Source organism: Corvus brachyrhynchos, unplaced genomic scaffold (genome assembly GCF_000691975.1).
Source record: "Corvus brachyrhynchos isolate BGI_N302 unplaced genomic scaffold, ASM69197v1 scaffold255, whole genome shotgun sequence".
Taxonomy (NCBI): Eukaryota; Metazoa; Chordata; class Aves; order Passeriformes; family Corvidae; genus Corvus; species Corvus brachyrhynchos.
This window is the reverse complement of record NW_008238358.1, coordinates 8,595,317-8,621,948: the sequence shown is the minus strand read 5'-3', so window position 1 is coordinate 8,621,948 and position 26,632 is coordinate 8,595,317. Positions and strand designations below refer to the sequence as shown.

The 26,632-nt window shown below is 38.5% G+C and overlaps 1 protein-coding gene across 4 annotated transcripts in view; it reads left to right on the top strand.

Annotated features, from left to right (window-relative positions):
• The first annotated feature begins 2,521 nt into the window (after positions 1 to 2,521).
• Positions 2,522 to 26,632, top strand: part of CSRNP3 (cysteine and serine rich nuclear protein 3) — an 88,997-nt gene continuing 64,886 nt past the window's right edge. For all 4 annotated transcript variants that reach the window (XR_001862406.1, XR_001862405.1, XR_001862404.1 and 1 more), the window contains exons 1-2: positions 2,522 to 2,623; positions 17,527 to 17,698. Coding sequence is in view for 1 of the 4 variants with exons in the window: in XM_017735728.1 (XP_017591217.1) it covers positions 2,555 to 2,623; positions 17,527 to 17,698 (241 nt within the window). In the remaining 3 variants the exon portion in view is untranslated. The remainder of the gene's footprint in view (positions 2,624 to 17,526; positions 17,699 to 26,632) is intronic.

Below are 26,632 nucleotides of genomic sequence, written 5' to 3'. Positions count from 1 at the left end.
CAGGTGCTCTGCCAGGGAGCAGCCAGCGCAGCAGGTGGCTTGGAAAGAGCAGGTGAGACAGAAGCAGAGGGCAGCTCAGCAGTATGGAGCAGCTCAGGCCTGGGGATGGCTGCCAGGCTGGATTGGGAGCCTGGTGGAGAGGCAGGTCCGGGATCCCTTGGCGGCCGGGTGGGTGCTCAGCCCTCCGGGTCAGGACAGTGCCTGGCTGGGTCCCATCAGGGCTGCAGCAGTGGGAGCACAGCTCCAGCAGGGGCCAAGGGCAAGAGGCTGAACTTGAAGAAAGGGTCCTGGCAAAGGGTGAGCAGGGGCTGCTGCTGCCTTCCTCTCTCAGGGCCACCAGCTGTGCGGTGTGTAGGTTGGCCTCATGCCCGGGCAGCCAAATGCCCCAACCTGCACAGGAGAATGTCCTCAGCACCCTGCGGTACTGGCAGAAGTGAATTTCATGTATTTAAAATGCATTTATCATGTAAACAACTTTACTCAATTCTTGATGTGCAAATTGGGGCAAGTTTCACAAGGACTGTCTGATGTTACACAGAAATCAGAGGAAACTGGCAAGGTTATGTTCTGGAGATTGCACAGACCCCACTGGGGAGGTTTGTGTGTGCAGCCCATGTGGAATGTGGGGGAAGCACCAGCCTACTTAATGATAATCAGTTTTTGTAGCAATGCTATTTGTGTTTTACTTTAGAAACACTGTCTGTATTAGAGTTGCTTCATTCTGTGACTGTTGTAGAGCTATTGGGGGGTTTGTTGGTAATAATCTCCTATTTTCATAGCAGATTTTGCAAGGCATTCTAATTTACTTGTTTGTACTTCCCATTTCTCTGACTAGCTGTTCCAATGGTGTTTTGGGGATGGAACAGTGCTGCACCTTGCCATCTGTATTTAAAAAATGTTTATTAAGTCTAGGTGTGACACTACAGTTCTGTATGTCCGTTCATTTTTCTCAGCACTCAGGCTGGTTGAAAGGTGAAGTGTTGGTGCTCAACTCCGAATTTCTTTCTGCAGATCAAAAAAAAAAAAATTTTGAAGTCTTCCAGTCAATTGCTTATCAGGAAAAAAAGTCTGTTTAGGTTTTTCTCAGGATTCCCTACAGTTCTTTCCCACTAAAAAAATTGTATTGATTTTTTGGATTTGAAACCTAATAGTTTTTTAATGCTTGCAGGAAGGGATTTCCATTTTTCTAGGCATCTAAGAAGAGGTTTTATGTTAAACTGAGGTAATTTGGTTAAAAAGACACCTACTTTACTTGTAAAGACAGAATCTGAATGTTATGCACAGGATCTGCTGGCAGTTCGTTGTGATAAGACTGACAGCTGATTTTTTCAGAAGCTATATCAGCTATTACTTTGTAGTGAAGGTATGCTAATTGCTATAGTCTTGCTGTGGTTAAAGATCAATAATTCATTGAAGAGAACAGATGCTCTTATTTAAAGGAATTCACAGTTAATTTTATTGAAAAGCTATAGCTGAAGATTAAAATTTTTAAACACAAAGGTATTTGTCAGCTTCTGCTGCTTAATGTTTTTCTATAAAGGGGAAATCCTGTAGTACAAATGCTTTGATATGGCAGTAAATGATACCTTAGCTTAGAAGACTCATGTTTGATTTTGATTTTAAATGTAATTTAACTGTCATAAACTAAATGTGATGCTGTTGTCTTCAACTGAGCTGATACCTGATTTATATAGATAGGTAGAAAATAAAAACACTCTGGTCTTGGAAATATTTTTTTTCAAACTAGATTTGAGAGGCTACAAAGAGACTAGGAGTATATTTCAGGCATGTGAATTGAAAATTGGTTCACCTAGTCATTCTCTGCATTTGAATTCTTATTTAGGTGGAAAGTTTTGTGTAAAGTTCATGCAGCGCACTGAACGTTGGCTACTATACTAGAAATACAGTAAAATAAATGCGCATGCACCAGGTTTACAGGTAGAGTTTTAAATAGCTAGCATTCAAGAAAAAGTATCTACTAATTATTCTTTTTAAAGTATTTTATAAATACTGCCTCAAACAGAATGAAAACGTACTTTGTATGAAATTCCTGGCATCTATCTCTGAATTATTCTAATTTGTATTGAGATGTCAGATCCTCGTTTGTATAAAAGCACCACTGTTATTTTGATAATCACAAGCTTTCCTAAATACACAGCAGCACTCTTCACTGAAGATCTGGATAGCTGAGTCAGTCTAAAAGAACGTATACAGGCAGTAACTGTGTTCCTACAGCTGTTTGCTTGTTTTTTCCTTACAAAAAGGAGCTGAAAGGGAGAATTCCTATTCAGTAGTGAAGCTGAAGGTTTATTAATAGACTTTTTTTTCTTGTCTTTAAATTTTGTCATTACCTTTTTGTACAGAGTGTCCTCACTGACTACTAAGTAGCTTATTAAAGCTGGTTTTTAGATGTGCTTTTTTGTTCTGTTTTCTTCTTTCTGTTTTCCCATTTTGTTAGCATGCAGATGGGGGTGGGGAGTGGGAAATAAGGGAGAGAGCATGTTCCAGAGGATGCCAGGATGACTTCAGTTATTGGATGGCTGCTGTCTGATGGATGGAAAAAGGGGGAGTAAACCTTTCATTCTGCACTGACAGAGCTGAAACACAGAAACCCGATTTACAGGTAAGGGTGAAAAAATTCCTGTTATGAATAGCTATTCTTGATCCTTGCCACAACATTTCTTGGATATAAAAATGTATGTGCAAGCATCTTGCTTGTTCCTCACAAATGACTCTGAAGCAGCTTTTCACATTATTATTTCTCCTGCGTTGGAGGTTTCAACGGATGTGAGATCCATAAACAGTGAAATCATAGGCATGCCTGATGCTGGCAGCTTTCTCATGTGACAGGATACGCATTGCATCTCATTGATGCCGAAGTTGCTCAGTAAGATGTAGGAAGAGAGGTCATTTTGTGTGATGGAAATACTCACTGTTGAAAATACAGTGTATGCTACCAGCAGGAAGAGAGTGCTGGAAGATCTAAAAATGCTTTGAGTTTGGATAGGAAAATGAACTGCTTCTGGAACTGTCTTATTTAGTGGTGAACAAACAGTAAGAACGGCTCCTCAGAACTACTGAAAGGGATTTTGTAGATTTTTTGCATTATTTTTAGCTTTGGAATGAATGTGGTTGATAATTCAGTTACAAAATTATCTTTGTCATAAAGGAAAGAAAAGATGCATATAGTTATGTGTATGTGATAAATCTTGTAGTACCTACAGCATTTATATATGAGTTTTAATAAATAGTTGAAATAGCTTGCTTCTGCAGAGTTTGTGTTAGCAGCAGCTGTTAGTTCACACAGTCTGGAGATGGCAAGCAGCAAATAAATTGCTTGGTACAGAAAGCAGATTTGTTTATCAAGTCACATTATATGAGAATATAGGACTACAGGCAGAAATCCTGGCCCACTGAAACAATAGGATATTTTGATATTGGCCTCACTGGGGCAAGGTTTTCAATAAGCTCTCTACTGATTTACCTCTACATTTTACATGTAGGAAATAATTGTTTTACAGGACTCTGTTTTGCTGGTTTGAAGCAAAAATATTAATTGATATAAATAAATTGTGATTATCATTGATTTGAGTGTATATATATTAATAAAATATATTTGTAAAGCTAAAATAGTGGAATTTAGTTTTAATAGATTTCAGAGATTAAAATCAGTAAATGCATGAATCCATTTTTCTTGTATTCACTGAGTGAATTCCCTTAGAGCAGACCTAAAGTTATTAAAAATTTGTGTCATAAAGAAAAACTGGAACAAGTCAGTAGAACTCTTACAAGTGCTAAAAAGACTGGAAGAAGCTTTTTCCGCTGTCCACTTATTTACCAATATTACCATCTGGAGTGGTGTCCTTTCCTCCTCGCTGTTTCTTCAGAAAATGGAGCCTGGTATGTTTGCTAAAAAAACATCAAATAAAAAAAAAAATCAGTAATTTACACTAAATGTCAGTGATTCACAAAATTATTCTGAAAGACTGATGAGCTGTATCTTTTTTTTTGGTTGTTTTTTTTGTTACACTGGAATGTAAACACTGGTAAATAGCACTGACTGAAGTTGAGTTGCATCCTAACATTTGTTATTTGTAGGTAATGGATATGTATCTGAAAGCATAAGCTCAACTGTTAAATTACAGTCTCAAATCTATGTATTCAAATCACTTTCCCCCATCAAATGAGAAGTCTGACTCAGAAGTACTCCAGTAACAGAGAGGAGTTGATGAAAACAGAGATGTAGTTCCACATGTGTTTAAATTATTCTGTCTCCTTGGAAACACTGCTGCTGCAGATGGATTTGGCTTTTGGTGGCTAAAAATATCTACCGCTTAATAATGACAGCATGAAAGATATTATTCAAAACTACTGTGCTGTCACTAGTTTTAAAGTTCACTAATGATTCAGGTATTCTACATGAACTACAGATTTGCATTTTCTGTCCAGCATTCACTGTCAGCTGCTGCCAGCATTCACCAGCTTCGTGGAAATGAGATAAGCTCATTAGCCTTGGTTGAAGACCCTGCTAAGAAGGGAGCATGTGAGTGGGAGGTAGACCTGATGAAGAGTTGGAAAGCAGGTAGAAAGTTGTTTAAAAAAATTCATGGTGGTGATACAGGTATGTGTTGTATAATATTTGAAGATACAGGCTTATTCCCAGGGAAGTCTAGGATAGAAAAGGTGTGGTTAAGCACTGCCTTTGTAAGTTAACAATCTGTAAATTAAAGAATTTTTTTTTTTTATTTATTGTATTAGTGAATTCTTCCTTGTCAGTTGTATGTGCAGGTGACTGAAATATCATACAAACCATCTTAACTAAAATATTAAATTACCTTAAACAAAAGTCAAAACCTATATTATTAAAAATCTTTTTATAAGCAAGAAATAACATTCACTTACTTAGCATTGCTAAGAAATTTTATATTTTAAAGAATTAATTATTTTCAGTTAAGAATGCATTACCACTATTTGCAGCAGCTGGACTTAGTGATCCTTGTGGGTCCCTTCCAACCTGGGATATTCTATCATATTACTTTTTTTAAATCCAGTTCTTTATTATTTATGCCTTCCACATATCATATGTTGTTTTGTTGTTAGCTGGTATTCAATATTAATGAAAAATACCACTGCAGTTTTTTCTGTTTCTCCTTCTTTCCCATTGGATGACTTCCTGCTTGTGCCTAGAAAACAGAACAAATGACAAACACTTTCTTAGTGGGCTAAATAGACCCCTCTTATTCTTTTATTTTGTTGATATATGTATGATTTGTGGTAGTGATGCCATGAAGATTTTTTGCCTTTTCTTTTATTCCCGTTATATCTTTCTTTACAACTTCTGTATTCTTAGTGCTGTTTGCCTACATTCTTGGACTTGTTTGTTCAGCTAGGAGACTAAACGTTTTAGTAGCTTCGTAGTTAGATATGACAGCTGGTGAGGGGTCAGTAGCTCTGACCGAGGAAGAGGTGACCGGTCCGGAGAGATGGTCCCAAAAGGAATCGCCTTCCCGAGGCCCGGTGTCTTCCCTCAGCTGCTGGCTAGGAGGGCCCGTGCAGAAGCTGTCAGCTCTTTAGTGATTGTCAGCTCGTGATTCCAGCTCAGCTCTGCAGGGCAGCCTCCAGGCCAAGCCAGACCAGAGAGAGACGAGAGGCCTTGTAGCTGTTCCACATTAAGGTAGCTTTATTGGTCTGTACTCCGGCGAAGGGGAGGCCAGGGATGGGCAGGTCTCTGCTAGCAGGGGTAGGGGGCTAGCTTTATAGGGATACAGGGGATGGGTGCCAGAGGGTAAAGGCCAGTGGGGTTACAAGGGATCTGCATAGGGTCTCCCAGAGGATTCTGGGTCTGTCTTTTCTCGCCATGAGTAAAAGGTTAGCTGCCTTCCCAGGGAGTCCTGCTGGGGGTTGTGCAATCTCTTATCTCAGCAGACATCCTTCCAGGGCAGGGGCTGGGCATACCCTACAGTTAGGGATCCGTGTGCCCAAGACCCCAAGGTCCTCTCCAGAACACATTCTGTAAACCAAGATAGAACCATCCAGGGGAAGGCTCCTTGGGGAGGGGGGCTCACTCAAGCCTCTCATTGGGGAATTTTTGATAGATATGCTAATTAGTAAGATCTATAATGTTATACCAGATCTTTTGGAGGTGTGCATTGTGGTGCGCATTTCGGTGCACTCGACCTGGACGTGTGCACCTAAGGATCCTTAAAATAAATACCAAGGTAAAATCCCTTTTTCCCTTCTAACCATGTTTGACTCTTGATTTTAAGACCAGGAAAAGGCATCAGTAGCATATGTTAGTCAGCATGCTGATTCATTTTTCATCATTGAACAGGGAATTTTTTCTGTTATGAAGTGTCTTAAAGATAGCATTAAAATATTAAAAGGTATTGTTACACATACAAATAATTAATCCTCTGCAAATTAGTACTAAAATCCATTTTTAACTGGCAACACAAATACCAAAGGTCTATTAAAGTGAAAGCTGAATACTTGCTTTTGATTACTTGAAATCACAGAATCAATTAGGTTGGAAAAGACCTCTGAGATCATTGAGTCCAACCTATGACCAAACATCACCATTTTAACCAGACCATGGCACTAAGTGTCAAGTCCAGTCTTTCCTTAAACACCCTCTGGGCAGTTCTTTCCAATATCTGATCACCTTTTCTGTGAAGAAATTCTTCCTTATTCCAGCTTAAACCTCCCATGGCACAGGTTAAAACTGTGACCTGTTCTGTTGCTGGTTGCCTGGGAGAAGAGACCGACCCTCACGTGGCTACACCCTCCTTCCAGGGAATTTCAGACAGTGATAAGATCCCCCTGAACCTTCTCTTCTCCAAGCTAAACACCCCCAGGTCACTCAGCTGCTGTCAACCAGCACCCCCCCCCCAGGTCCTTCTATGCTGGGCCACTTTCCAGCTGCTCTGCCCCCAGTCTGTGGCACTGCGTGGGGTTGTTGTATCCTGAGTGCAGGACCCAGCACTTGGTCATGTTGAACGTCATGCCACTGGTCTGGCCCATTGATCCAGCCTGCCCAGGTTCCTCTGCAGGGCCTTCCTACCCTCCAGCAGGTTGACACTCTGACCTAACTTCAGAAATTTGCTAATGGTAGACTCAATCCCCTCATCAAGACCATCTAAAGCTATTAAACAGGACTGGGCCCAACACTGATCCCTGAGAGACATCACTCGTGACTGGACACCAACTGGGTGCAGCACCATTCACCATCACTCTCTGGGCCCGTCCATCCAGACAGTTCTTAACCCGGCAAAATGAGTGAGAGGAAAAGATATGGTAGCTTTTATTCTGTATGAGAATAAAATATTAACATATTTAGAAAGCAGATAATTAAATGGATTATAGAAACTTTTCTGTGAGTCTTCTTGAGAATAATTTGTTTTCAATGGAGGTGAAAAAACCTGAGTTGCTTTAATTTTAAACCTCTTTTTCCAGTGTATATGATTTAAGATTGTAAGGAGATAATAGGTAAGCTAAACGTTATTTGAGGAAGTAAAGGTGTGATACGTTGCTAGAAGTACATCTTTACATTTTATAGTGTTAGCCAAGTTGTGCCAATTTTACATGAATCCTTTGGGTTTTGGATATAGGACCAGAAGTTCTCATCTGGTAAAAATAGAATGAGAAAGTTTGTTGCATATTGCCTGTGGTGTCTAGGTTGTGAACGACAGTGATGATAACATGGAGGAAGTACTGCAGCTTTGTTTGTTTGTTTGATTTGATTTGGCTTTTTTTTATAGCAAGTTGCAAACAGATGAGCTGAGGTTTCTGCCAGGCTAGATTTTTCCAGCAATTTTCAGCATTGCTTGTTCATGTGTGAAGAGAATTCTGTGCTGTACAGTAAATATTAGATCACATAGGTGAAAGCAATCTTACCATGTTTGCCATACTCCAAAAAACCTCCAAAATACCCACTTGTCTTGTTTCTAAACTGTAATCTCCTAAAGTTAGTCCTTTTTTAAATCTTGTGACATAGAACTAGTACTATTATTGTCAAAAGTTACGGCCAGAACAAGGTATGAAACCACTTGGATGTGTGCACACATCCTTCAGTACTTAAACAGTTAAACTGGAAGAGTTTGTTCCTGTCTTTTCAGAAGAAAAAAAAGAGGAAAACCTAGTTCAGAGTGAGTTTTGCAAATATGCTCCTCTGGTTTTGTGTTACAAGTTCATAGTGCTGCTCTTGTGTTGGAACCCTGAGTTCAGAGAATTTCAACCTTTCAGTGTTGACAGGCAATGATCTTCAGAAGCACACTGCATTTGACCTGAGGCCTTGGGAAAGGCTTCCCAAATTGTGTGATAACACTGAGGTTGTTGCTGTGTAATTAAAAGTTATGTCACTGGGTGGAATATGTAGAGATGTAGAAAAATTAGGTTTATGGGATATAGTAACAATATGGAGGATCTTGGGTGTGGGTTTGTTCTTCTTTTCTCCTTCTTTACAAATCTGGGTAGTTTGTTATTGGTTCAAAAAACCCACAGTGCAGAACATGAATGTTTATTTTTTGGATTGTAAGTAAAAATAAATTAGATGGCATTCCATAATTGAGTAATTTGGACCTTAAAAGGCCTTGGAAGTTAGAACTCGGGGCCATTTTCACCTTGTTAAGTTAGAGGCACACTCTGTGCAGCTGTATTATAGATAAGACATCATAAACATCTAAGTCCAAAGATGAGCTCCATGTCTCCTGCATTTTAATTCAAACTCTGAGTAAAAGCACTCATGAAACAGAGGCAAGGAAGAAAAGAAAAGAAACGGAGAAAATTAATACTCTTGGAGTTCAGATGTTCTGAATTTGGGCATGTTGAGTGTTTTTGTGAGTTTGTTTGTTTTGGTCGGTTGGTTTTTCAAAAATCTGTTAAACACTACATGTTTCAGAGTAGAGAATGGCTGCCCCTGTGTCAAGATGCAGAGAACAAAGGGCAGAAAAGGAGAGCTGTTGAATTCACACTCTCTCTCTAGTGGCTTTGATGGCAATGGTGAAGTAGCAGCCAGGCTGTGTGTTAATGCAGCGTGTAACAGGGAGATGAGTGGCCTGTATTGGGGCTGGAGAGGTGGGAAGGCCCCTTTGGCATGTACCAGTCATGGCCATGCTGTACTTTGGCAGGAGATACACAAGATTTCCTGCCATGTTGTGCAGTTCCTCTGCAGGCAGGGCACAAGATTGATGTTCTTGAAAGAACAGTGTGGAAAATCAGCACTGAAATAGTATGAATTATAATTGCAGTGAGCCAATTAGTATTACTACATGGGCTAATCTGGGCAAAATTTATATTAAAGGCCACTTATTTCCAGCACTCAGGAAGTTGATAGCATTCCAGTCTTCATTACGGAGCTGGACCCTGCTGCCGTTCTTGCAGCTGGAAGCAACATAATACAAAGCTGCTGTGCCAAATACACTGCTCCCTGTCTCAGAACCTAATTCCAGTTGCTGGGAAGGTGCTAAACAAGCCAAATGTTGTATGTCGTTTTGCAAAGAGGTACAATAAAGATGTGTTATTAGTATGCTCTCTTTCAGATAAAAGACAGACCAGTTCTTCCCATCACCTGCATGCTCACTCTGCTCTAAAAGTCTGTGTATCTGTAGAAGTCAGTAGGACTGCCTACTGTCAGTAGCAGTGGTTTTTGGTTTTCACATTTCAATTTTAGAAAAAGTTGTGACCTCTCCTGGCCAGACCTTTGCTGCAAGCAGTCCAGCAATACAGTCTAGTAGTAAGCCTTTTCTGGGAGCTTACATACACTCTTCAGAGTTTCTTCTGGGATACAGATAGTAATTTCTTTTTTCTTTAAAAAGTGTAAAAGAAAATCTTCCACAGAGATTTTGGGTGAAGGAATTTTAATTGATGAAATTTCATCATGAAAACTCAAAACCTGTAAGAGAAGTGCCCAATACCAGGTCTTCAGTAGTGTTACCTGAAGACTTTGGAAAGCACTTTGACAGGTGCTGCTAGAAGTGTCCTAGATGACTTACATGGAGCCTTAGGCATTATGAACCTGAGTTTGTGACCCAGCTTCAGAATGTCGTTCTCCCGAATCTCCTGTTTTCCTCTAGGACTTGCTGTAGCAAGCTTAGAAAATTGTTATAAATAAAACACAAGCTCAAACTAAACAGCTTTTGTGGACAAATCTCATTTTGACAGGAAGGCCCTCTTGTTGAATGCCTCTGAATCCCTTTCTACCAGGTTGCACCTTCATTGCTGGAGGCCTAAATGCTGAGGTCCTGGTTGAAATAATACTGTCTCTTACTCATCTTACTTTGTTCTCTGCAGAGCATGCTGAGAGAAAATTTAAGAAAACTAGCATAGAATTTTCTTCTGTTGGCTGAATTATACAAGCATTTCATCAAACTGTTGACATCAGTTCATGTAGCTAAGAATTAGAAGGCTATTTCACTGCTGCTGTGTGCAGGAGTCTTGTGTTGGGTGATGGCGAGGGGGATATTTGCATGCTTGGTTCATGTAGGACTTTGTGAGATGCTTTTGGAAGACTAAAGGAGCCAGATCTATCAGCATTTGTACTGCTTGTAGATGTGAGAGATGAGCATATGCCAGCATCGTTTCTGCATTTTAAATTCATTGCCAGTGGAGCTAGGTGGCATGTGTTAGAGTGTACAACAATGTGTAGGCAGTCTAGAAGATTAGTGGATCAGTACTCAAGTGTGAAATCAGGAGTACTGTAAAGTGATGGTATAGAAACCCTGCAAAGAGCAGACTCGGCAGGATTTGGCTTGCAATGCCAGAACAGATTCCCCAGGTTGAATTGCGCAGTCTTATCCTGCAGGATTTCCTTGGTGCTGTGGATTTAGCTAGGCTGGAGCAAACAAGCAGAGAAAGAATTTTCCTATTTTACGTTTGTGTAAGTTGACCGCTGCTGTGAGCAAAAATATATTAGTAAGATTATACTAATGGTATTCCCTGTGCCTATACAGTGTAGTCTCTTAAGTGGAATTAGCTTGCTATGTGTTTTAAAATGTTACAGATTGTCGTACTGAAACTACCAGAGCCCACCTCTGGAAACTGGTGCTTATGATTAGAGCTGCCAAATACAGCAAAACATGTATTGCAAACATTAATTTGAATTCCGAACAGCTGTTTGATTCATGTTTGTGTACCTCTGTTGTTCACTATTTGCAAGCATTCATGCAAATGGTTTTTTGTCTGCATTAATGCAGTTCTTTATGTGAATAGTCATTTTCAAAAGCAAGTAATAGTCTTTGTGTGAGTGATGATGTCACTCTAGGTGCTTTTGGGTTTGACTACCCCTCCCCTCCCAAATTTAAAACTGTCAGTTACACAAAGAGCAGAATAATCCAGTGCATTATATGGAGCCAAGCAAGCACCTTGATTAGTTCACAAACATCTCTGCTGCTGACGTTTATTTAGCAGGTAAGAAAAATGTCTTTAAAAAAATGAAGCTTTGTTTGCAAGCTAAGAAAAAGACTTAAATTAAAAAAGAATATTAATCACAACAAATAACCCAAACATCTCAGCTTGTGAGCATCAATATTCATGATGTGACTGTGAAATTATTTGCCAACTCTCCCTAGCATGTTATAGTACATGCTGACTGGCCAGTGGGTGGGAGTTGTTTGTGATGAGTACTTTGCAGTAATGTTTTATGTGCAACATCTGTTTTCTGCATCCTCCAGTTCAGTTTGCAGTCATTTGCATAGAAGTGGTTTATGTTCAAAAGTGAATCTGTATTGCTGCTACAGACTTTAAATTTTTCTGTACTTTCAGTTGATGCATTTGAGACAAGGAAGATGCAGTGTGACACATAGGACAGTTTTTATTTAATGCCCGCCTTTTATGTTTATTTGTGGTTTTATTTTCAGATAAGAATTTTTATTCAGGTAGATTTTATCATGAAATGTGATCAGGTCTCAAGATCAAATTAGTACAAAATAAAGTTTCATAAATGAACCAAAGAAGTACGTAGTTGGATTTCTTATACGCTGTCCCCCACCCCCCTCCACTCCAAATGCCAGTGTGTTCTTGAGCTTTTTTCCTCTTGATTTTTCTGGAGCTTTAGTCAATAACTGATTTCTATAGTGAGGCTTTTCTCTAAATCATGAGGATATATAATTTGAATAGGGTTCTATTTTTTAATTTCATATCTATTTTTTATGTTTACTGCATATGGTACATGCGTGATGTTTATGTCTTCACAGGTATGCTCAGTACTTGTTCAGTGTCTCAGATGTTGTATGAGCTGTATACTATAGCACTGAATTTTGCAAAACATTTTTTTGAAAATTTTGGCTAGGATGATATTGTTGGACTTGTCTTTGTGACTTGTCCTGATTTTGCCTGGGACAGAGTTCGTTTTCTTCGTAGTAGCTGGGTCGGTGCTGTATTTTTCAGATTCAATAAGAAAATGATATTGACAGCACGCTGATGATTTTGTTGTTGCTAAGTGGTGCTTGCTCTAAGTCAAGGATTTTTCAGTGTCTTATCCTCTGCCAGTGAGGAACTGCACAAGGAGCTGGGGGAAGCATGGCCAGGGAAGCTGACCCAGGCTGGCCAAAGGGATAATCTGTAGCATAGAATGTCATGCCCAATATATAAACTGTCCATGGGTGTCAGTGAGATGCTGAGGATATGGCAACTTAAGTTAGGTTTTGTAGAACAAGTTTGGCAGTGTATGTTACCACAGTATCATAAGAAAAATTTTCTCCCGGGAGCACAGGTAATGAATACACTGTCACCTGTCCATTCACTCAGTAATTATAACATCACTCTTTTTAGGCCTTTCACTGGGATTTGGGGATACCTGCTATCTAAAGAAGATATCTAAAGGTCTGCTGCAGTGAGATTGTTACCAAGATTCTCTAAAATTTCCAGCCTTTTTAGGTACCAGAGAAAGTCAAACCAGCCAGGCTTTTACATTATTTTACTTTGTAGGTTCCACATAGTACTGTGAGAGTGTGAAATACATCTCCTACATTTACATGGGATTTTTATCTTCTAGTAATAACATATTGCCTCTGAAATTTTTAAATAGCAGGTGCCTGCCAGTTATCTGGCGTTGTAGGAAGGCAAAGCCTGTTGCCATGGAGCTTTGAGGACTTGCTTCGCCAGTCAGCATACCTGCAGCTAGAGAACTGGCTAAATGTTCTCATTGTAGGAGTAGTTTCATCAGGGTGGAGGAAAACTAGGAAGTGAAAGAGGAAAAAATGGATGGAGAGTGTTCTCACAGCCCATATCCATCATGTGCTTCTGCTGTGTCAAGTTGTCATTTTCTTGAAGAATCCTTAACTGTGTTAGGCAATTGGTGTTTGACCTGGAGCTCATAGCGATGTGTTAGCTTATTTTCCTTGCTTTAATACTGTTCCCTCTGTTTCAAATCTGTTTTGCCTTGCTGTGGACTAATGCCACACAAGCATGGTGAGAAGGATGGCAGAGGATGATGTATCACGTCACTGTGCAAAGATTTTTTTGTTGTGAAGGATATATCTATCAAGAGGAAAGATTCCAGTGTCTGCTTGTTACTCATTTGTGTGAATCAGAAGGATGCTGCTCCAAATCAACTGTAGCTCCTAGACAGCTGTTTAGTAATCATCTGGAAAGGTTTGTTTCTAATTGAACCTTTCAAGCCAACTTTCGCCCTTTTTAACCACATGGATAAGTTTGATATAGAAGATCTCTTTACCTGTAGCTGGTGGTTGTTTTTCAGCCTCTGAAGGCTGAACCTCACTGGTATCTTAGTGGAAGTCCAAGAATATTGATTGACCATCCTGCATTTGTTTTTCTTAGTCATGTGCTGTTGTTTGGTTCCTATAGTCAGACATGGACTTCTGTGTACTGCCTTCTATGCATATGTACATTTGCTCACTTCTTTTCAGAGTATGTGTATTGCTGAAGTACTTCCGTGTATTTAAGAGTATTCCCATCCTATATAATGGCAGTCTCACGTACCCTAAGTGACTTGTGTTAGCAAAATTGTATCACTGCACGATTACATTACCCTTATGAGTCCTCCTATCAGATATGGGGTTTATTTATAGTTTTGCTTTCCATTCATGTATTGAAAATTTGACTTGTATAAGTCTTTGGTGCCTTGTCCCATTAGACCTACCTCCAGGGTCTTCTGTTCAAATGTGGTTGGATTTGGATTTCTTTGTGACTGCAGTTGCTTCAGTTTGATTCCCCAAAATCTGAATTTACCTATTCAATTGTAGTTATGGTGCAGGACAAAGAACAATTCAGTTGAGTTCCCTGTCCTGGTTCCCTGATTGTGCGCTTAGGGAGCCTTTAGTGGTATCACTAACTTTGTGGCCTCACCACTGTAAGAAGTTTGACGGTTGCTTAGTCCTGTTGGTCTCTGGCATATATCCATGTCTTCCACTGGGATATATCACACAGTGAGCAAAGAGCAAAATAATGCTTATATAAACAGCACTGGGCTGTGTGTCCCATGCTTATTATGGCCTAGTTCCTGGAGATACAGATCTTGCTCAGGTACTGATGCCTGTGTAAACAAGGCTATCAAATGGAACATGCCTTGTGCATGCCTGTGCAGATGTGCCCCTTTCTGAAGAATATTGGCTTATGGAGCAGCATCTGTTTATACAGATGTTATTCTAAAGGGATCTCCTGCTGGTACATAGTGTGTACAAACAGCTTTAGATACTCTCTAATCTATCTCTGTGATAGCCAAGCTCTTGAGTAATGGAAGTGTCTGCTTTCCCCTATGTAACATATTCCTGGGGAGACTTGATAACAGAGAGATGAGAATCAACAGATCTCAGGAAAGTGGCAACACCTAAATTTGGTCACAACTACTTTGTCAAACAACCTTCTCAGTAATCTTCCTGGAAGAGATGCAGAACAAACATCAGGCAACAGTCACACTCAATATATGTAATGGATAGCTATGCCTTCTTTGTGTTGTGGTGATACTCAGGTTCTGCAGTATCCCTGTACCCCCTGGCTTATCTTGATCAGCTAGCTGTGTGTAGAGCTAACCCATGTCGTTTCCAAGGATCCTGACACCCATTTGTTACGGTTCATTATACAAATTATCTTAATGAAATGGCTTTGCTGCTACCAGGTTGTGGCACTTGTTGCAAATGTAGGCTGTGCTAAAAATAGGCAAATTTAAAACCCTTTGGTGTAAAAAATATTTGTTTCTGCTACTTGCTGGTAACAGTTCTGGCTGTTGAGACTCTCACTATGTGCAGTGACTTTACTGATGTGCAAGACACCATTTAGTCATCCAGCCACTGTGTGCATGCACTAATGGGAGACAGTGTCTGACAAAAGGGCTTTTGTCTGGAAGTCATCTCAGGGTATGAAATGAGTTCTTGCTCTCTGACTGGCTGCGCAGTAATGATGATCACAGGTATTAGGTTTGCCTTGCAGTGCAGTTATGACTTATGTTCTTTGGACCTGGAACTTCATGACTCGTGTAGCCACAATTTCAATGGGCGCACACATGGACTTGACTTAGGTCTCACTTGTACAATAAACTCTTTGTCAGCTCATTTTTCACTCTCTTCACTGAGATGTTTGAGTGTAAGCATTTTCTTTCTCACACTCCAGCTGCTTCTTTACCCTCTTCTACAGTCAAGCTATAATCCTGTGGATTTGATATTGCAGGCTGTTGCCATGGAAATAATGGTGATTTCACAATTTCAGTGCTGTAAGCACTGCAGGAGACAATGGAAAAGGTGGTTGGCAAGAGGTATAGTGAGGATATGGGGGACAGTTCAGAGGAGTTGTTTCTGAATCTGTGCTTGGGGGGTGGTTCTTTATAATTGTGGGGTTTCATTCTGTGTGTTTAGTTCTTTTATCTCTTTCTTTTTTCTCTTTTGTAAATGTGTTTTTATTAGAGGTTGGTTCATAAAAATGTATTCTTACATTTTTGCAAAGGTTATGATGCAAAGTGATTTTTGCAAAGTGATGCTAAATTCTCCTTTCCATGTCCTCAGAGTAAAAATACAGTGCTTTCTTTGCAGTTTATAGTAATTCATTCTTGGACAAAAGGGCAAAGGTTGAGATCTAAGCAAGTTTTGTTTGAGCCATATATTTAGCCTGAAGAAATCCCTTTCAGGAAAACATTTTTTTCATAAATAGTAAAACAAGCTGAGAACATCATGGTGAGCATATGTATTTAAAGCTGTCTGTGTGACTGACTGTTTGAAACCCTAATATATTTGTTATTTAATTTTTAGTGTGCTCTGCATGCAAACAAGTTTGGTGCTGAAGATTATCTTATGCAGCATCTGTTCTTAGCATTATGTCAGGATTCCACATCTATACCGAAATCTTTTCTCGAAGTTATACACGTCCATAAAGGTAGAGTGAAGCTTACTGGAAGAAATAACATTTATAACTATGTTGTAAAATGAATTGAAGTGGCAGCTTAACAAGCTGAAGGCAAGTGGCATCAGATGAGAATTTTTGATACTATAAGCTTAAAAGCATCAAACAGCAGCCTTTTTTCCCCAGCTATTTACAGCAGCATTTCACTGATTAGCATAGTCAGAGAGTAGATATTATCTGTAACTTTTAAGTTAAGATCTTAGAATTAGTTTTCAGTCTTCAATAGGATGCAATCCGTAATGAGGATGATAGTTTACTATTTTTTAATTAAAGATAGAGAAAAATTGTTTCAACCTATGAGATGTATTAAAATTATCTAAAAATTGCTTTAAAAATATTTTCATCCTTTTCTGCTTGGCATTCCATAAATGGAGATACGAAGATCAACTGCTATATATGAAAGGGAAACAATAAGGAATGTTCAACATGACTCTGGCTTTGTTGGGCAATATGATTAGGAAGTCAAGTTCTTAAGGATAGGTCCAGTCCTTTGATGCTTGTGTGAATGGAAATAGTCTACTTGTGTGCCAGTACTCATATCTGAATTTCAAAAATGCTAGGCAAGAAACATCTGAGTAAATTAAAATGACAAAATGAACCAAAACTGTGTACGCAGGGCCTGGCCTGGAAAAGTGCAAAGTGTCCATACAGCTCTCAAATCTAACTGCAATTGCAGGCATTTGTTAGTACTGAGAATTACATAAATCAGACCTTTAAAATAAATCAAAAGAGAGAATGAGTTTTTTTCTGAACTATATTTATTACAGAACACTTTCTGTCATGTAATGTTTCTTGGTGCCAAGTAAGTTTCTAAGTGTTGTATAATGGTCCATTTTTGAAGAATTACATTGGAGTATTATGCTTGATCTAAATTTGCTGCATAACTGAACGTAGATATACTTACGTATGAGATTGGCTATAGAATTTTTTCTGCACTGGTAGAATACAGGTAGCATTTACCTTCTCTCTTAAAGTCAGTGAGATGATAAATATACTGATGATAAGTTGTGGGGGTTTTTGATTCCTTCTTGGAAAAGTTTTGTACAGCTCTTGGTTAAGGAGCCATTTAGCTGCAGGTAGTAGTATCTGATTGATATGTGAACTCTTTCATGAGAAGTGGACTGGGAGACCTGCACGGTCGGCGGGTGTTTCAGCACCTCATTGCCTCTGTTCCTGTTACAGGTGCATGTTGACAGCATTGCAGCAATGAGTGGGATTTTAAAGAGGAAGTTTGAAGAAGTTGGTGGAACCTCACCCTGTTCATGTGTGTGGGAATCAGATGATGACATTTCTAGCAGTGAAAGTGCTGACAGTGGAAGTAATGTCCATCCATGTGCTTCTAATCATTTTACTCGTAAGTACTAAAGGGGTGTGTAAGGCATGATACTGCTTCTTATACAAGCTAAGAAAGGTTCATTTTACTTGTTAGAAATACAGTGAAAGCTATCTGCTTTTATTTTGAAGTATTTTTTCTGTTTTATTCCATTTGCATGCTGGCACTGTGAGGAAGTACTTATTTTTGAAAAAAGAACTATTTCCTCTGGTAATTGTTTCTGTGAAAATTTTTACGTTAGAGTGAGTTTCAGAGGAAATTCCATGTTTTTGCTCTATCATTCACATCTAGTTAGTATGACACTTTTTAAGTATATAGGAGAATGTCTTCCATTTTGGGTGATGATTTGGGGGAAGGGGGAATACTGGCAGTAACTAATTTGGAGGCCAGTGTCTCTGCTTGGCATTGTGTGTTCAGAGTTGAGAGTAGTGTACACAGTCTGTGACAGAATCTGATCAGTCATCCTGCCACCTGAGCCAATGCAGCCATACAGCTCTCAGTCATTTTCTTTCACTCATTACAGGGGTAAACAAAGGAATAAAATTGTAGTCTGCCTGAGAGGGTATTTATAGTACAGTTACAGTAAAGTTTTATATAGGAACCATGGGTTTATTGGAGTGATCACTGTAACAGATTGCTACTTTCGTAAGATTTTTCAGAGGCTCTGGAATTTCTCATTTTGTATTAGAACACATCTCTTTACAACCAGATTCTGATAGTAGTGGTTTTCAGATTCCTGTTCTCTGTTGTGATTATTTTCTATTAGTCATCAGCTTCAGTAAAACCCAAATGCTAAATTTGTTAACACTTAAAAATCTCTAGATGTAAAATGGAAACAGTAAGAATATTTGCAAGTAAAGATTTCTTGTGTGAGAGAGTTGCAGGATTGGGTTGCATAATGTTTGATTATGAAGCAAAACAAGAAAACACGCCTTGCTGTTGCAGACAACTATCCTCACTAGTATATGCTGTACAAAAACCCAGCAGGCTTTTAGAATATGTAAGATGTTTGCTCTACCCTCATCTGTGTTCAGTGTAACATTCTTACCCTCTCAGCCCACCTTATGAAGTAATGTGTTTATTCTGTACACATATTCTATGAAGTCGGGTCTCATACTGTGCGCCCTAAGCCATTCTGCTGTTCAGAAAAATCTAAAAATATTCATATAAATTCTTCCCACTCTTATTCATCAGTACATGTGCAGATTCATTTCTTCTCCAAGGGACTGCTGAGACACACAACAGCAATGTAAAAAATCTTCTATTATGTCATGAGCTTCAGTTAACTGTGTTAGTACAGAGTAAGTCTTTGTGCTAGTAGAATGTTGTAACAGTATTTTATAAGCTGCATGTAGATTAAGGCTGTTGTTAATAATTAATACCCAATATTATACATTAATATTTATATTTATTTTCCTGTGGTAGCCTGTCCTACACAAAAATAAATGTTGTGCATATCCAAATCAGTTAAATGATTACAGTAGCCTTATCTTGCTTTTCTTTTCCTCAGTGGCATCTATGGAAATGAATGGGCCTTTTTCAGAATTAAAGATATAAGTCTGCATGCATGCGTACACATGTACATATATTTATAGTGTGAGAAAAGCATAACTATATATGTATATGTGCTTTTCAGATGACATATATGTACCTGTGTTTGTGTACATACGTATACACACGTGCAGTAATTGTGCTAATGGCATACAGAAGCCTTGAGTGCTATTTTAAATGTAAAGTCTGTGACAGAATGCCACAGAACTGAAGAGTGAGAAGCTACAGGGTTTTATACATATTTTTTGACTAGGGTCCCAGCTATGGTAACTGAAGAAATATATTTGTCTCTCTCCCACTGAGGTTTAGGGATTTGTGTGAATCAGATACTCTTCTAGTAAGAATCCTGCATATGATGCAGTAAACAAATAAATCATGCTGTTCTTTTTAAGGAGATTTGATTTGTATTTTTTTTTTTCCTTTGTTCCTTGAAAAGAGTTTATTATTTCACTCATGGGTTGTTTGCTGGTTATTTTACTGGAATCAGGATTTCACTTTAGTTTTAAATCAAAACTTTTTTCCTAAATTCATGGTTAGGGAAGTTAACAGGCGAATTTTGCTGTCTTAAACTTTATCTTAGGTGCAGGTAGGCTGCTGAAGCGTGTTACACACGAACTATGCTCACCCTACCATTAAATGTAATCCTTAAGCAGGGCGGGAATGGGGGTGTGGTGTGAACATCTGGAGTTGTTTAGCAGGTCTGGAAAGTCCTAGATTTGATCATGATAAAATGAAGTTTATTTAAGACAATTCTAGGAAAGCATAGGGAATCCAAGTACTTGTTTGTTCTCTATTCAAAATATGTGTACCTAGTTATTTTGAAAGAATAATTTAAAGGTACAGAGGGACAATACGTCAGAGGAAACCAGTTGAAACAGAAAGGAGCCCCTTAATTTCTCTGTAAAACTTAATTCAAGGCTTCTGAGATGCTTATTTTAATATCTGATTACTTCCACATTCACATTGCTGTTTCTCGTGTTGCTCGTAGTTAAGCTAATCAGTTTGCTCGCCTGCAGTGAGGCCAGTCCAGTAATATTCCTGTGTATTATGACCATTTTCTTTTCAGCAGGGTGATCTCTGCTTAAAGGGCAAGTGTTTGCAGTAAGGCAGCCCTGTCAGTTAGTAATTATGAAGTGTCAAGTGGTTCCAGTGAAAGGCAGGAAGAACTCTGGTGTTGAAGTTGGTCTATGATTTAGCTCTGGGAGATGGAGAGGGAAAGACTCTTGTAGCCTGTGTTAGTCAGGAGTAGAGTTATATTTTACAGAGTTTAATGTCATAGGGAAAAAGCCCGAGATAATGTTTGGAATGGAGCTGAACTATCTAGTGTGGGGCAGAGGCCTGCAGATGGAAGTCTTTTTCTGAACAGCTTTTGTAAGAAACTAATGACAATATAGATTTTTAAAGTGGTTTGTGTCAGTTTAAAAATGCCAAAAATGGGATCTCAGGAATGCTGAGAACACTGACCAAAAGTCCCTTCAGGCTATCTAAGATGTGTGATCAGAGAAATTCAGTCCCTTTATAGCATAAGCTTGCAGTGAATGTTTTCAGAAGAGTCTGCTTACTGTTAATGTAGCCAGTGTGTAGAGCAGGAGTGATAAATGCTATTACTTGCTATTATTTACTTTAACAGACTCTGAACAGATTATTAAAAACAATAATAATAATACCTGTTGTTATAATATTCTTTGTTAGGTTTGGGAAACTTGTTGACTCCCTGGTTAAATTCATAGAAACATCTCCAGCACAAAAATCTGAGCCTGCAGACATTTTCCATTGCCCTGTTATTATGTCATGACTGACTTCAGTTTTTACAGTTTCTATGACAACTGCGATTTTTTGATTGGTAAAGAATCAAGCACTAAAGGGTTTTTTGGAGCTGTAAAGTATTTTTCCATCAAAGGAGTAGAGTGAAAATATCAAGATGCTTTTTGCTAATCAGTATTGAAATTGAATTGCTGTCTAAATGTGGATACCTGTTTGTGGCATGCTCCACATACACTAATTTTTCAGATAGAGCAGATGAGAAAATAGCCCTATTACAGTTGCCAAATAACTTTCTGGAACATTAATGATAATTTATGCTTACAATTTAAGACATTCGCGTTTTTCAAACCATGTAGGTATTGACACTCCCAGGTTAAACCTTAAAGAAAGGTACTTTCCAAGACATGGTTCAAAGCAACACAACTGGATTCTTTTCTGAGATTCTCGGGCAATTTTTGTGAGTCATCAGCAAAATGGTACTTGGGAACTAATGATGAAATTACATTAGAGGGGAGTAAAAAAAAAAGAGATGAACAGAATGCACAGGTGAACAATTTGTGGTTACTGGGGAAATAGAGAGAGGAGCTAATAAAGAACTTATCAGGGTGGGAAGACAGCTTGTGGACTATGTCATGTATGAAGGAGAAGAGAGAAGGAGGTTCCCTGAGATGAGGAGCTTGACAAGCAACAGGGTGTTTTTCAGTAAGAGCAGGAAAGCAGTGGAAACAGATTTTACTTGGTAAATATGTCAGCTTGCAGAAAGGGCTACAGATTGGCTGGCTCAAAACTGGGAAAAGGGGGAGACTAATGAACAGAATGAGAATGAGCCAGCTTTTCAAGATCAAAGGAATTTAATGCTCCAGGAGTTTGCAAATTCTTAGTCATTGAAAATGACTCATCCTCTTTCACTACATTGATGTATATGGAACATATTTCAAAAACAAATTAGAAGATTACTGGGAAATGTTGATTTTGATTCTACAGCACATCCGTATCTGTGCTGCATTTATTAGTTAGAGAAAAGCACCTTGCACTCAGAACACATGTATAAGGCCTGGTCTGTATTCAGGAGTGTGTACTGTCAGCAGATCTGGAACCATCTTTTGCAGGCAATTCTTAGTTCATACATTCTAATGTATGGGATTCTATTTGCTGATCGACTGTTGTCTGTGATATTGGATAAAAATTAAACATGAGGGTTAGATATTGTCCTTGATTTGTTCTACAGAATTAAAATTTTACCAGATCATCCCTTAGCTACTGGTTTTAGATTTTTTTTATAGCAGTTGCTGTCTCTAGATGCTATTACAGTACACAAAATAATTTTAGTAACTTTACCATCTATATTATAAAGTCGAAGAATATAAAGTTACTTTTTTCTCTCACCAGTGACACATGCAATTTTAGAAATGCAAGATCATGATGACCATGGCTTTGTTAAAAAAGAGGGATGAACATACCTAAGCTCATAGATTTTCAAATTCTTTCAGAAGCTTTTCTTTTCAGCTAACTTCTGGCTTGGATTTGAACTAGTCTCAGCTAACATCCTTCTCTGGAGAAATGATAAGATTGGGAAGTAGATGAGTTTTATTTTAGTGAAGACTTGCTCCATGGTCTTTGTCAAATAAGATCAGAATTCTAAAACGTTTTTCTAAGGGTAAAAAAACCTTAAGATGTCTTGGGTACTAAAAGAAGCTGTCCTTTTTTCAGGTACAAGGAAGCATTATGACAACATTTGGATACCAGTGAAAGCTGTGGGTGGCCTGATACCAGTGCATTAGCTTCTGTAGGGAAGTAATTGGTGAATCACATCACAAAGCAGGGAAAAAATGGATTTTTCTGTTACCAGTTTATAACTATGAATAGATTCATTTTTGTCTGAAAGAAGTTTCATGCTTGCTTTCTCTAGACTGCTGTATCCTAATGCTCACTTTTACTCCTAGTGAGAGTCCCAGTGGCCTTCAGCAGCTTTCTTTGAATTGCCTTATGTACTCTTACAAAGCAAATGAAGCTTCAGAAAGATTATTGCAATATCCTGTCTCCTTATCTAGTGCCATGATTAGTACATATGCTTCATTTTATACTAGCTTACAGTGTTTCCTGCCAGTCTGTGTAAAGATGGCTTTAAAGACGTTTTGAAATTTAAAGTTAGATTCGGTGCTTTTAACAACGTATGTTGTTTTACTGAACAGGTTGGATGGGACCCTGAGCAGCCTCACCCTCATGGGTGGCATCCCTGCCTGGGGGTGGGAGGTTGGAACTAGATGATCTTTAAGGCCCCTTCCAAACCAAACCAAACCATTCTGTGATAGTCCATTACAGTAAACTTTATAACTAATTTCGGACTGTAGCACCCTCAGTGCAGGAGCCTTCGTGCAGTGTTTTCTCCTTACTAAGTGTTGCTCTGCTGTTCTTTGCTCTGATTTAGCCAAGCACTAGTTTAGCAATAGGGATGACTGAGGGGAGTTAACTCCAGAAGGAAAGCAACATAAAGGCACAGATTCTACTGATAGTGGATCTTCTTTCAGAAGTTCCTTCCAGGGGTTTGTCCCTGCTCAAAGGTTTTTTCTCTATGGGTTGATACAGCTGTTGTTTGTATGAACATGCTGTAAGAGATCTTAAGTCTCTAGTAGTGAGCTGGGAACAGCCTTCTGTGGGGTTTGGCATGGTTGTTCTTTTTGTGGCTTGTTTTAATAGACTGGCAGTTCTGCTTGCAAAGCAGAATTAACAAGCAGATGAACTTAGTAGTTTTATCTTGGTGATTTCATAATGAAACTGTTCTAATGCTTACAAGAAAGATGCATCTGTATTTTATTTCTGTTTTCTGTCTTACCAGCTTTCAATGGTCGAGTTTTATATTCTGATTTTTCTTACATGATTTGTGTTGGACTTTTTGGCTCTCCTGGGGACCTGGACCTGCTTAAAATGAAAGCCTGTATCTGCATACAGATAATGCAGAGTGACTTTCTCCAATATAAGACAGCAACCACATACAGTGAATGTATGACTGCAGGGGAGAATGAATCCATGGAAATTACTGACCCATGGGCAAAGAATTCAAGAACTTTGATTGAAACATTAGGGAAAAAGAAAAGTGTTCTGCTTGTTGGAGGCTGTATTGACTTCTTGCTTTCTTCTTCCTCTGTAGACCAGCCTCATCTCCCATGTGTATTGTAGTCTTGCTGAGATGTCCTGGTGCTCAGGGCAGTTCCCTGATGTGCACCAAGTGTGAAGGTGTATTGAAGGTTCTGATCCTTACAGGAATATAAAGAAATTGAATATCAATCCCCTCCGCCCTGCAAAATACTGTGGTGATGTTTTCAGCAGGTGTGGTTAGGAGACTATAAACAAGCTATAATTTCTTTGGAATTTGCCAATTCAGTGAATTAAAAACAGTTACATTAATTGTTTGATTCTAAAGCTTTCACAGCTGTCTCTCTTCCATGAGGGTTTGTTTGGCTTCCCAGCAGTCTTGCTGTGGTGTCCTGTGTTCATCTACCTGTTCATCTGTCTGTTTTGAGCTTTCAAGAATTTAGAGCAAGTGAGGGGATGTGATTCTTCACTGATGGTATTCAACAATATTGATCATCATTCTTTTGTTCACTAAATATGCCGCATTTTTGGTGTTCTGATTGTGTGAATACTGATGCTACCCTACCACAATGTATTTGTAGTACTAATAGCATTAAGGCATGTGGGTAGCATCCAGACTTCAAAGTTTGTATTTCAGAGTTTTTATAATACCTGTAGCAAAAAAAACCCCAAAAACCAAAACCAACCAAACAAAAAAACCCCAACCAACCAAAAAGAAAAAAACAAACAAACAAAAAACCCACAAAGAAACAAACCAAAAAAAAAAGAGAAGATAAGGAGCTCATTTAGTCGGAACTTACATAATAGTGGTATGACTTTTCTGGAGGGGAAAACCAGTTAGCAGTTATCAAGGACATTGGCTTGTAGTCCTGTTATTTCCCAGTTCACTATCAAAGCCAATTAAAACTCTTCTTATAATGTGGAATCTTTTGTATTTTAATGAATTCATCATCAACTATGTATGCCCCAGAGTAACAGTGGTGAGAAAGGGAGTTTCACCATCAAACTTATTGAAGACTCAATGACTTCATCCCAAATGAGGCTTCAACTGTAACTATCCATGGCTCCAGCCTTGTTACGTGACTCGTTTTCACTGGGTGCTTGTGTGCAAAATAATAATGTGCCAAGCCACTAACCCCCCTTGCAGTGAAGGTACTGAATACAGTCACAGGACCTGCTTAGAGATTGTCAGAGACAGCTTAGCCTGATGGCAGTCCTTGTTGAATTTCTGAGTTACTGATGTTTAGTGAATTGCTCCATATAAATATTTTTTGTATTGCACCTTCTTGTAAAGTTGTTTCTCTCCATTTTGGAAACTCCAGGCTTGAGATACAGACAAAGAACAGGTTTTTTAGTACTGAAAATTAGGGTTTTGTGTATTTTCCACTGGTTGTTTGAGTATTTTATTTAGACAAGGATATTAGGACATGCTTTTGAAAATGTTTAAGCAGGAATTTTGTTTGCAACTAAACTAATGTCAATTCCAAGCTCTTTCTTATTTTAATTGAGGTATGACTGCTAGCAAAGAAAGCAGCCATAGGCAGTGGTCATCTGTAGAGCAGTAGTTCAGCAGTGGTTACTATGGCAACCATAGGTGACCTACATTTTACCAAAAAAGTGATCTTGTGTCTTTTTTTTTTTTTTTTAAATGGACCCCACCCATTGACTTCTATTACTATTTTTAATCTTTTACACATTGTTTTACTTAAATAATATTATTAGTTTTGAGTGATTAGTGTGGAATGGACATAAAAAGTTTTGGAGCAGAGATACCATTTCATTGTTCTACTTCTGTTTAAAATTAGTAGCAATTTTTACCTTTGCTGTCATGTCCAAGAGTATGTTCTTAGGAATAAGGTAATACCATTTAATTAATTACAGTTGCATTTTAATAATGTATTATTTGTATGGCTACCAGTGTGTGGCTTATAATGGCTTGCAGTGGAAAGACTCATTGTTGAGAATGTATCTATTTCACTAACATTACAAGTCGGTAGGCTACGGTATGAATAAAGCTACCCAAACTTTGGACTTTGAATAAGCATCAAAAATGCTTTTGGCTTTAGTAAATTCGTCTTGTCATTGCCTTTAAGGAAGTGAGAAATTTCTCAAAAAATGAGAATATTCTGCAGACAGAAGAGCAGCTAGGAGAGATGACAAAATGTGACATTTCAGGTAAAAATTGAGTTGACATTTTAAATTTCCATTTTTACAATGAGATTAACACAGAAGGGTAGGTGCTGGATCAAGGAAGTCATTAAATGTTGTGATTTGTCTAGAATTTTTTTGCAGATGAGCCAGGCCTGTTTTTTATTTTGTTAAAATAGGTTCTTCGAGAAAGGATTTACTTTTTTTTTTTTTTTTTATTGGAGTGACTTCGGTAGTCTTCAGATAAATGCACTGTTTTACTTTGAATTGTTTCGTGTGTTTTATAGTGGGAAGGAATCTTTAGTTTCACATAAATGAAAGAGAAATCTACAATAGAAACATAAGGGAAAAAGAAAAATATCATGATCAAAACCTTTTTTTCCTCAAATCATTTTGAAA